This window comes from Penaeus chinensis, chromosome 2 (genome assembly GCF_019202785.1).
Source record: "Penaeus chinensis breed Huanghai No. 1 chromosome 2, ASM1920278v2, whole genome shotgun sequence".
Classification (NCBI taxonomy): domain Eukaryota; kingdom Metazoa; phylum Arthropoda; class Malacostraca; order Decapoda; family Penaeidae; genus Penaeus; species Penaeus chinensis.
In genome coordinates, this window is record NC_061820.1 from 1,983,732 (window position 1) to 1,996,231 (window position 12,500).

The 12,500-nt window shown below is 38.0% G+C and overlaps 1 protein-coding gene across 4 annotated transcripts in view; it reads left to right on the plus strand.

Moving 5' to 3' along the window:
• The first annotated feature begins 422 nt into the window (after window positions 1-422).
• LOC125036374 (RNA-binding protein 25-like) overlaps window positions 423-12,500 on the plus strand; it is a 16,667-nt gene continuing 4,589 nt past the window's right edge. For 2 of the 4 annotated variants that reach the window (XM_047628966.1, XM_047628989.1), the window contains exons 1-11: window positions 423-553; window positions 2,685-2,784; window positions 2,995-3,032; window positions 3,187-3,451; window positions 3,632-3,769; window positions 5,480-5,754; window positions 6,013-6,096; window positions 11,041-11,351; window positions 11,553-11,673; window positions 12,006-12,172; window positions 12,499-12,500. The exon at window positions 12,499-12,500 is cut by the window's right edge and continues 149 nt beyond it. In XM_047628966.1, the coding sequence (XP_047484922.1) occupies window positions 2,706-2,784; window positions 2,995-3,032; window positions 3,187-3,451; window positions 3,632-3,769; window positions 5,480-5,754; window positions 6,013-6,096; window positions 11,041-11,351; window positions 11,553-11,673; window positions 12,006-12,172; window positions 12,499-12,500 (1,480 nt within the window). In that variant the 5' untranslated portion in view covers window positions 423-553; window positions 2,685-2,705. Of the gene's footprint in view, window positions 645-2,684; window positions 2,785-2,994; window positions 3,033-3,186; window positions 3,452-3,631; window positions 3,770-5,479; window positions 5,755-6,012; window positions 6,097-11,040; window positions 11,352-11,552; window positions 11,674-12,005; window positions 12,173-12,498 lie in introns of all 4 variants that reach the window. The other 2 variants (XM_047628982.1, XM_047628974.1) reach the window with 2 other exon arrangements.

Below are 12,500 nucleotides of genomic sequence, written 5' to 3' on the forward strand. Positions count from 1 at the left end.
CACACACACACACACACACACACACACACATATATATATATATTTATTTATTTATTTATATATACACACATATACAGACAAATAAACACTACACATAAGAGATCTTAAGTTTCATATCAGTTGACGTTAGGAAAGAGCTATTTTTATTGTTTTGTATGTTTTTCCTTCTTTCCCCTATCTCAAAAGCATTTGAAAGATGAAAACGTAATCAAATCTGAAATATTATGACAAAAAAGGCAGTTGTAACACATAGTTCGGATAGAAAAGTGCAATTCCTGAATTTTCGAACGGGCTCTCCCGCAAATCAAAATGCGATTCAAGATGCAAAAATCTTTAGCACGTCAACCACCCCCTACTTCGAATATTTTCAATAAATAAATAAAAATGGCCCGATAAACCCCGGAAAATACACACAAGGGGAAATAGTCACCCCGACCGGCGAAAAAACACGAAGCAGCTCGCCTCGACCGGAATCGCAAAGTGGACCATCGCCATTTTCTAGACTTTGTGATGTCAGCGAGAGGAGCTGGCATTTTTGGCATATTCTACGTGTGTAAGTCCGTTTATTCCTTCCCGGCTCGTGCGTGGAGTACCGCCCTTTCCTACGGACGCGCCGGATTGCCCCTCGGTTTGTGAGCACGTCTGTAAGTCACGACATGAGGGAAAGAATCGGAAAGGATCGAGCCGCATGAACTATTGACGTCGCCGAGACCCGAAGGAGGATTTTTTTTTTTTTTTACGGTTTTCTCTCGTTGGGTTTTCTATTTTTCGTCGGAATTCCAGGTCGGGTTTTTGTTTTCAGTCTGCTTTCGCTCCTCGAGTTGGAGGTAGCGGCCGACTCTCTGAATTAAGGATACAGTTGCTATATCTTTGTCGTGTGAAGTGTTGTGTTGATAGGCCTACGTCGTGTTTTATTTTTTTTTTCTCGTGTAATTTGATGATGATTTCGGTTCATCGTTTTATTTTCTCTCTCTTGGTAATCGGGTATGAAGAATTCCTCCCGTCATTACCTTGTCTTTTGAAGAGGTGTAATTCTATTTAGTGGAAGTTTTTTTTTTTCATCACAGGAGTATTGATGTTTGTAAATTTATCGAAGTGTAGTTACATTTATTTAATTTCCGACGTTGTTTTAAGGGTTCAGAAGAGGCCTGCAGGTCTACTCTAACCTTCTGTAATGTTGGCACACCGGCAAAGGCCAATGAATCCTTTACTCGTATATTGGGGATTTTTAAGGTTCACGCAGCCATCCTTTCTTGCAATTTTTACTCTTTCAATTATCAGTGCTGTAATGCGCGTGAATCTCTTGTCGGTTTCCATCATATGCGATAGAAGTGAGAATATTGGTCATGTTTACGGAGCGACCTTATCCCCCGGAGATTAAGCCCCCGTTACTCTAGCCGTTCCTGGGAAATCCACAAACGTTGCCGTAAAAACCGAAAGCTTTCTTAACCAGACACCCACCCAATTGGGGCTGCTTCCCCAAACTCTTGCTTGATTGCCGTGAACTTACTCTCCACGTGGCAGTTAGCACGGCCTGTTTTCTTAAATTTTTTACGTTATATAGTGCAATTAGATGTGCATTGGGTTAAAGTATATTTGAATGAAAGCTGTATTTTAAAGAAAATTGTATATTCTAAGTTGTTGTTGATGTTTACAGGGTTAAAGTAAACTTCGGCTTGGGAAACACAGCTAACACCAAGGTTTTTTTTTTTTTTTTTCAATTTATATGGTGAACTTTGTGATAGTTTGTGTGTTTAAGATGTGGTTCATGGATTTGTCAGTTCGAGTTTGGTTGCAGCAAGTGGTATAACAATTCTGCTTATAAGTATAGTTTACTGTGTATCCAAAAACTGGTAATTCATTACAGTTCGATTGCACTCGCTAGAGACTAAGGCCCCAACTCCACGTCTCAAAATGCATGCAACAACATATGATGCTGTGACTAGGCTGCCTGAGGAGAGGGGTAATTGTAACACCCCTGCCAAACATTTTTTTCACCTCGGGATGCACGGCAAGATAGAGCTGAAAATGAGAACTTTAGTGTTGCAAAATCTTTTTCCCTTATTTGTAGAATTACCGTTCATGTCTGCAGATTATTTCTTCTGTTGATTTATGCAACTTTTTGTCCTCCACAAGAATGTCCTCTGCAATTTGCTTTAGCTGAGGATATCCATACAGTAGAGATTAACCAAAAAATTCAGTAAAGCTTCAAATCATGTTCATTCCCCATATTAAATATCATTCTGATTAATGACACTAAAATGTGAAAAAATCCATTTATTAACAAGCTGTATTTATAGCTTCATGAGATGGTCAATGGAATCATCTCTAATCAATCACATGGAAGTGCCTGTGTTTCATTCATTTTTTCACACCAGCATGATCAGTATAAGTGTCTAAAGGATAAGGTTTTGTAAAACAACAGTTACCTGGGGAAATGGATAGGATAGATAGATGCCAAATACCACAAGCAAAAGGTGTTACTTCTTTGAGAATGTTGAAAAAGTTGTCTTCTCCTTGCCTCTAGAAATGGCTGCTTGGAAGCACAAGATTCTAACACTAAAATTAACATGCTTTTTTCAATGACAAATCCATGTACTTTATTTGTGCACTTTGATTCGTTGAATGTTTGATAATGTTTTGTTTTTTATTTTTTGACACTAGAATTTTGATTCCCTTTCCAGAGAGACTGCAATACCCACAAAATGGCATTCCCCACGCGACCTCCACTTATGCCAGGGGTGCCAATCTCAACAATGATGGGGACACCCTTTACCCTAGGACGTAAGTTTTTAAAAAAAATTTCCTAATAATTTTTATATCTTTGGTATCTCAGCTACTGGATATACAACAGCCTAATAGAAAAATAAATGCCTGAGATATTTTGTGTAATATTTCCTTTTGTCATATGTGTTGTACATCTTGAATTGAAATAGTTGACTTGAAAAATGAAATTGCATTGTTTTAAAAAAAAAATTCCCATATCTCTTTCAGCTAATATTGTGCCAGCAGTTGGCATACCCATATCACAGGTATGTTGCATTGGTTTATTTACTTTTATACATTGTAAAACCAACAGATGGTTTCATAAACTAGAGAAATTTAGCATTTGGTTAAGAGCTATAGCAACCTGTCCCACATCCTCGTTGAGCACAAAGACTAATCCTTCTGTGGTCCTACCCCCAGATCCCCACACCAATCTCAAGCCGTCCCCAGATGCGCCCTATCACGACGAGTTCCGCCAGCAAGCCCACGCAGAACACCACCACCAACCATGGAATAAAGCCGCCCAGCTACTCGAAACGGCTCGAGTCATCGGGTCCAGCCGTGACGGTGTTTGTGGGCAACATAACGGAGAAAGCCCCCGACGTGATGGTGCGGCACATTCTCAACACATGCGGCACGGTGTTGAGCTGGAAGAGAGTTCAGGGAGCATCTGGAAAGTTACAAGGTATGAACCTCTTAGGAAAGATAAAACTATTTTACATATTTTTTTTACTGTGGTTGCATTGTTTATATGACTTTGAGATGAGGGTTTTTAATTGATTTGGAAAATTCAGTTCTAAAGAGAAATTAGTAAAAGATATAAGTTTCAGAAATTTATTTAACCTGATTTCTTTATGTATTTCAGCATTTGGATTTTGTGAATTTGGCAATCCTGATGCAGCTCTGCGGGCAATACGCCTTCTTCATGATTATGAGATAGCGGAAAAGAAGCTGGTTGTCAAGGCAGATGCAAAGACCAAAGAAGTTCTAGAGGAGTACAAAGGTACAGATTTTGCAAGCTTTTAGTCCGAGCATAACCACAACACATAGCTTCTGTGTATATCATGTTTGCATATAGATACGGAGAGAGATGAATAAAGTGATATGAATGTAGATGTTCCCCCCTTTTGTTTTTTTACAGTAGATTTAATTCATGTACTCCAAACAAAGGCAACATCTGTAAGTGTTTTCCATGGGCAGCATGTTTATATAAAGGTCCAAGCCTTTGTCGTGGCATGGCTCTCTAAATACATAGTCATGGTATATGGATGTAGATGTTTACAATAGCTCTGTAACATTGTACATGTATGTAGATAGCGGTCATTGATGATGATTGCGCCACTGTGTTTTGCCTGTAGACAAGTATTTTAGCATATCGAGTGGATTATGTCATTTTTGCATTCATGATCTTTTGCACAGAGGCTTCTTCCTTATAAATTGTCTTTTGTTTTGGACTTTTGTCTTTTTTATTGGTGTAAAGATTTAATCACTCCTGATTTTGGGAACTTGTGAAGAGGATTCTTGCATTTGTCATCAAATGAGGAACAAATTTCTTATAGTTTAGTTTGGTATATGCATTACATAACTGCAAAGGAAGAAGTGTTGCCTATATTTACCCTGTGTAGTATTTTGTTTTTGAGAAAGGCTTGTTTTGATTTAGGAAAATTGTTGGGCAAAGATGAACAATGAATGTCCTAGTAATGTTAAAGAAATTTAATATACATTTTTATACAAAATTTCCAAACAAAGTATCAGTTTCTACTGTTGTTAAATCATCTGTAATTATGCTATTATTTACTTTGAAACACAAACTGTGAAACAAACATTTGATAACTGATTTATTTAGTATTTTTTAAAATTATCATAATAGGTGATACCTTAACCCAATGGCGTCGGGTATAGAAAATTAAAAAAAAACTCTACGCCCTGGCGAACGGCGGCAGCGCGCCGACTCTGAGCGCATGAATTCGGTACATCAAGCCGAATCATTGCTTCGGGGCGTTTTGGCGCGGCGCCGCTGCGGACAGCCGCACGCCTCAAATCGGGCGTATTGTTATGACGGCGATAGCCGTGACCCGTCGCCATTGGGTTAATCAAATACAAGATATCTTTATGTATTAGAAATGGTAAATTGAAAGTTTGCATATTTAGAGTGTATGTTTCTGATGACTTTGAAAGTATATATCAATCAGAGAATGATGTGTGGATCATTTTCTGAAAAAAAGTTAAAATACATTTAGCTAAACATATTTATTTGGGTTACCCCTCTCAGGCCCTGCTCCTCCTTTATGTATTTCATGCCATCCTTCCCCAAATCAAACCTAGGACATTTAAAAAGTTCTAGTCAGTGATTACTTACTTGTATTCATTTTTAAGTATGATAGTTGAATAATGCATAGATCAATCTAAAGAGAGAGAAAAAAACAACAACTTTCTATTGATAGCTATGGGCACCTCATTCTCCACATTCTGCAATTTGACATTTCACTGTCGGCACTCTTGACTCCATTCTTCGTTTTGTATTCTCTGTGAATATGCCAAACAACACAGTAAACCTGTACTTTTGAAATAACAGTAGTCTGCCCTGTTTCCTTTTGCTAATCTAAAAGACAAAACACCTACGACGTCTTGGCCACTTCTAGAATTCGCATAACGTTTTCATTTGCCCCTTGGTAATTTTCTTCCATTTATTTTTTCTTCCCATCCATAACAGAAAAGAGAAAAAAGGCCAAGCAAAATGGCGACTCGTCCCCTTTGCAAGACGAGGTGGACGAGGGCGACGACTACCTGGATGAGGACATGAGGGTGGAGGATACCGCCGCCATGAGTCGCATCAACAGCATCTTGGCCGACCACAAGAAGGATATCATGAATTACGTCCCGCCTCCAAACAAGCACGACATGAGAGAGAAGAGGATGTCAAGGGTCCAGGAGAAGCTTGTTGCGCTCTCCAGTGGGGCCGACATCGCGAACATCCCCACCACAACCGTGAGTATTAGATCGGCTTCGTGAGTGCTGAGTGGCTTTTGCATACTCACGTGATTTTAGGTATTTTTATTTTTTCTTCAGTGAAGCAAGGAAAAGTTGTAACCAAATGTTCATGATGTTATTTCATATTTTATTTAGACTTATTGTTTGTGCATATTTATATCCAAGTCATTTAAAATTAGTAGAAGTAATTCAATAATTTTCTGTGTTTAAAAATGTTTAACGATTTTCTTAACTCGTTTTTCTTTTTGCCCTTAGAACTTAGATGACATGGAGGATGTGGAGGAGGGAAAGAAGGAGCTCATCACGCGTGAAATCACCCAATTCCGGGAACAAATGAAGGTATGGTACCCTAGCACTGGTTCCGTTCCTCGTCTAGGAACTTGGGCATGCAGGAAGCATTGGATGCATTGCTTCAACCCTGAAATGAAACATTCGATATTGATCTGTGTCATGGATTCCAGTGAGTCGTTTACTGTCATGGATAATGGATTTTTTTTTTATCTTTCTCATCTTAAAGTATCGCGTCTCTCTCACATTTCTTAACACGAGTGCAAGCATCAATGTCTCTGCTGCCCCAAGTCTAAATCAGTACATTATAAATTTTCTTTAATCCTCCCTTCTCTTATAACAACTCATTATTATGTGGCATTATCAGCTTTTATGAGTTTTATGTAACCAATCAAGTACTTAATCTTCCTTTGATACAAGGGATGTTAATTGGATGCTTACATACCTCATAAATGCTGCTCTTGGTTCACATTATATATATATATCAATTAAGTTTCTACATTGATTTGATATAGTAATATTACAGCTTTTGCTGTTGTCAGTTTTTTTGATAAAAAGAAAAGCACTCCTTATGTGTTTATACATTTTAGATAAAGATATAAATAGACTGAAGTATTCCCCAGCTCTTGATATAGTGTGTATGACCAAAATGTATGCATTACAATAATGAAGGAAGATGGAGCAGAATGCAACTCACTGGATTTATGGCTGAAATTGTCTCGTGCAGAAGGAGCTAATTTGAGCCATATATTTACACCCAGACTTGGCTTTTTTACTTCTCCAGTTGTACCTTATAGGATCATTCTGAAAGAGACTTCCTTTTGCTTCCCTCCCCTACATTCTATTGTGAATCTCTACCAGTATAATCTGGCATTCTGTCAGGCCTTTAATTTCTCTTGCTTTTTGATGATTAAAAACAAAAAGACTTTAAGATAGAGAGACAGGAATAATGTATTTTTTTTTGTGCATTATCATAATCACTTGTAACTTGTATTTTTAAGATTATTTCGTTGATTATGTGAAATTGATAACCTAGTGTTTTTCGAGAAGAAGACACAAACATAATATGTAATTCTCAAACATAGGCAGTCATAGAGTTCACACGCGGGCAGACGACAACTGTCATGTATGTTTTGTGCCAGCGACGGTGAGTACAGCATCTAATAAAGCACTTTAGTTTGTAACAGAAACAAAAGTTTATTTTGGCTAAGAGCAAGGCAGTGCAGATATGCTTGCAGTGATTTTAGTATCTTGGCAGCCAGTCTTGACAACTCTCTTCCCATGAGAATTGACATGAGTGGCTGTCTCTCAGTGCCAAAAGTCAGTGCAATATTTCTGCTGCCTGTTGACAGCCAACTTTCTCACTCTTGAGATCTTACATCTGGTTTAGAATACCCAAGAGAGTTGGTTGTTAGAACCTATGGTTGAAGCCCACCAACCTTGCTTGGGGGGACTCAGCTATATGTTTTGTGCCTCCTCTCTGTGGTATGTTTTTTGTTTTTGTTTTTCTTTTATTATTATCATTATTATTATTATCATTATTATTATTATTATTATTATTATTAATTATTTTGAAGCGGACGTGTTACCTGTAGTCAGTCATCTACCCGCTTGGTCCAGCAACTTAACCTGCTATCTCCTTGACCAGCTGATGCCACCACACTGACCCATCTCTTGTTTAGCACTTGGTCCATCTTTTTCATACTTTTTTCTCGTCACGGTGTATCTGGGGATGGTTCAATATAGGCTGCTTGGAAAACTTGCTAAAAGAAAAAGAAGAATTGTAGAAACTGACTCTGCTGTTCCGTGTTGAGAAGACACTGTCCTGTAATGGGACGTTGTTGGATCGACATTGAGATCGGAAGAGAGTTGGCTCTAGCTTGCTTTTCTGACGTCTGTATTGCCATAGCCAGTATTACATTTGCTTGATAAGGATTTCATCATAGTGTAATCTGTATCAGTTTTCCCCTTTTCTTTGTTTTAACTTTGGTTTTCTGTTTGTTTATTATGTTTTTTATGTATTTTTCTTATTCACTATCTCTCTCTTTCTCTAATTAAAAGTATAGTTCTTATATGACTGCCGTCTGTTGTCTGTATTGAAAGATATTTTGTCACTAAAATTGAAGTAATTCTTTTTTATTACTATTATCATTTAATTACTATCTTAAGCTTTAATCCTTAAGATACGCAGAGAAGGAAGTCAGTGTTGGTGATGTTTGAAGCTATTGTGTTGGAGCCTTGTTTATTAAATTATATAAATATGATTTTTATATACATAGTTGTGAAGCGTAACATTAGTCTTGAGGATGTATAGCACTTGGTAACTCAGTGCCACTTGATATATTTAATATTGTTATGTGGATGTTTTATGGGGGGGCAAAGTTCGAAAGAGAGGTGTGCCTAACAGGTAAGGAATGCCATTCCACACTTATGATGTGAGAGACTTTCAATACTTGAATTACAGTTGCTTGTTGAATAAAATAATGGATGAAGAGAACACTAGATGCATAATGTTTTCTTCAGTCAAAAAGCATGTACTACACTTGAGGTAAAGTTTACATAATGAGTGAAAGGGGAATGGATGCAAGTTGGTAGGCAAAAGGATGGAAGATTACAATATGCATAACTGTAATTTGATGCAAGTAAGTTTATGGAATTTACTGGCATGTTGGCTCACAGTGAGTGACGATGCGGCTGCAGAGGGAAGAACAAGGCTTGGGGATTGTTTGTTCCCATGGTGGATGTGGTTTAACAAAGCGCCTTCTCCTTTCACATTGGATTCTTTCCATTTCTTCTTTCAGTGGGATCTATAAAAGCTGAGGATGTGTTTGAACTCTAGTTGAAGGAAGCTATTTCAGATCAGATTTTGAAAATGTTTGGGAGTGCCAATGTTGTTAGTTGTTTTCTTCATGGTGTCTGTTAGGCAAGTAAGTATCTATAGATTCACTTTCTGTTGAAACATTTTCATCACTTAACCCTTTAAATCTGGACCCTGGAAGTGTTGGGTTTTATGTAATTTATTGAAAATCTTGAATTTGAAATAACTGTATACTGCAATATATTGGGGAATGCAGTTTTTAGAAGTAGGAATAACAAAACTTTTCAATGTATGAGAGATAAGAATATTGAAGAATATCTCTATTTTTCCTAAATCTAGTGACTGGATGTAATGGGTTAAAAAGAATGACCTATTTTGATTTATTTCATCAATTATCAAAATTCTTAGAGAATTATGTATCCAAATTACGATAATTAGAGAGACAAGCCTTGTTCTTCATCAAAGCAGTTTGAAGTTTAAAGATTTACTTTATAAGGATTTTTTCTTTTTCTTTGTACTTTTTGCAGTAGAATTGCCAACATCATATCATAATTGTCATCATCCAAGTGCCGTTTTAGTGTGAGTGTCTTGAGGTTTCTGACACAGGCGGGATGACGTTTTCAGTCAATCGCATTTCGTCTTGTGTCTCTGCCAGTCTCTGGTTGAAACCCTGTCGCAAATGAAGGTGTTTGAGCTTAGGAAGGAAGTTGGCTGTGGGGACAGGATGGCTTCACAAATAACAATAATGCCAATAATATTAATTATGTCAAAGCTTTATAATAAGAAAAATAGTTTTGCTAGTCTTCAAAGAGATTGTAGCCTAGCGGTCACACAAGGAGAATCATCCCTGCATAATTTTGTGACATAGCCATCTTGACCCTGAGCTGCAAACAGTATAGGGTGAAACTTCCCCGTGGAAACTGTCGAGGAAGTGCATCTGAAGGGGGGGATTGAGGCTCGGATGTAGTGTTGGATCATCCCCTCATTCTCTCCTCCCATCTCCCCACAACCCTGGACAAGGCTTGCCTTGTCCTACCTGACATCGACCCAGCAGTTGAGCCTTTCGCCCTAAAGCACAAGGCAAGTCCTGTCTGCCAACGGTAGCATCTTGTTCCAATTAGGGAAGGAACGTGACGGGTGGGTTGACATGAAAACGGGGATTCACTTCAAGGGTCACTGATGCTCTTTGGATGGATTTGATCAACAAATTTCACTTGCTATTTTCCCCAAATTCAGAGACGTCTTGTACAATCCACTTGATCAGTGCTTTGAATATTTCACATATTTCACTGAAGCTAGTCAGAGATGAAATAGATTCCATCTAATTTTGTCAAGTTTTGATTTAAAAGGACTTGGAATTGGGAGTAAGAAATTAATTTGTAGATAACATGCAGTAAAGACTAATCATTTCAAGCTCATTGGATTCTGCAAATCAGTGAATATTTGATTTAGACAGTTATTCCTTTATTAAGATTAAAGTAAGAATGCAGGTCAAAGCACGTGTTACAGTTCATAATTAAAATAGAATCAAGGGAAGAGACTTTAAAAATCCCTGGGAACACTTGTTTTGTTTGGCATTTGCTAAATCTTGCCTCTTGCATAGGGTGCTGGAACATCAAAGCCAATTAGGAACTGGTGATTATGAGAAACACTAGCACATCATTTTCATTTGTGCATACAAGAGTTTTGTGTTTACAATTAGTGCAAATCTTAGTTCTCAGTTCTGTGTTAGATTATAAAAAAGAAAGAAAGAAAAAAAAAGAATGGTCACTCAGAGACTTTTGTTTTTATTTCTCAGTGCATGTTTATAGTTTTGCTTCAGGGCCTACATATTTACATTAATGTTGATGTATTCATAAATATATTTATATATATATATTATATACAGTATATATATCCTTTTAAGGTTGTAGCTCTTTGTAACTGAAAGGATATTGCCTCTAGTATATCTTTTAGTGTAGGGCCAGCTATATCTTGTGGTCACTGTGTGTGTGTGTGGGCGTGTACATGGCTGTCTGTGTGTATGTGCGTGTGAAACAGAAAACCAATATCTGAGGGTTTTTTATGCCTGTTGTTTTGTGCTCTTGGATATTTGTTAGATTTTCATGTTCTTTGAATGTGCCCTGATGACATCAGTTTGGTAATCGATGTCTAACTTGTGTGACATATTTTTTCAGAAACAGGAGGAAGAGAAGGAGAGAGAGAGGAGGTTGAGAGAGAAGGACAGGGAGCGGGAGCGAGACCGCGAGCGAGAAAGGGAGCGGGAGAGAGACAGAGAGAGGGAACGAGAGAGGGAGAGGGAACGAGAACGAGAGCGAGAGAGGGAGAAGGAGAGGGAGCGAGAACGGGAGAGGGAGAGGAGAGAACGGGAAGAGAAACTGAAGAGGAGGTCTCGTTCAGGTTCCCGAGGAGGCAGCCTGCGAAGGTCACGCTCTCAGTCAGTGGAAAGCCGCAGAGTGAAGAAAGATAAAAGGTATTCCAGATCTAGGTAAGTGTTTTGAAATGATGATGACAAAAACAACAAAAACAGGTAGCATATTTGGAATTGTTAGTTTTCATTGTCATTATCCTGATAAGTTTTTGTGCATTTTCCATTATCAAATTTTATTTCTTTATTTGTCTCTTGTTGCAATACTGAAATAAGTTTTTTTATTTTGAGTTAACTTTTTTATTCTCCTTCGTCTTACAGATCACCCTCACCTGTACGAAAGAGTGAGAGGGATTTACTAAGGGAGAAGGAAGAAGAAGCAGAAGACAAAGAACGCAAGGAACAGGAGAGGAAAGTTCGGAAAAAAGAGATGCAGTATCAGGTAAAACAATATTTCTTTGTCTTATCCCTCTTTTTACCCTTTCTGCTCCTTTTCTTTCCCCTCCTTTCTCCTCATCCCCCCATTAATTCTTTCTTTCTTTCTTTCCCTTCCTCCCCCTTTTTGTCTTGCCCTATTTATTCATCATTCATTCACTTGTATTCTGTATCTGCTTAGACCCGACGAGATGTTCAGATCTTGTCATTCATTCAGAAGTTTATACGAACCAATTCCCCCAATATTTCTTTCTTTTCCCAGGATTTGTTTTGTTGTATTATTTTTTTTTGTTTTCTAGAAATGTACTAAAATCTTCCCTTTTTAAAATCTTTTTCCAGGAGAGATTAAAGAACTGGGAGACACGGGAGCACAAGAAGCAGAAGGAGCTCGACCGTGAGAAGGAGAAGGACCGCATGAAAGAACTGGAGAGAGAGAAGGAGGCAAGGAGGCTCAAGGAGTTCCTCGAAGACTATGACGACGAGAGAGACGATCCCAAATACTACAAGTGAGTGGGCCTGGGATCGGGATGGGTATTTTGCAAAGCGTGTAAGTGCGCGTGTGGGTGGCATTGCGAGTTTGTGTAAGTTTTTGTGCTTTTATGTGTCTGTGTTTGGGTTTGTTTGTATTTGTTCAAAATATGTGATTGTAATTGTATTTTTTGGTGTGAGTGAGAGTTGTTAATTGGTGGATATTGCTTGTATGCAGGATTACAGTGTGTAAATTCAGTATAATTTATTAAATCATTTTCATTGAAGACAAAAAGAATACGTGCAACTTTATTTTTTCACATATTAAGAGAATTATCATACGTCCCTACTTCCCGATTTACAGAG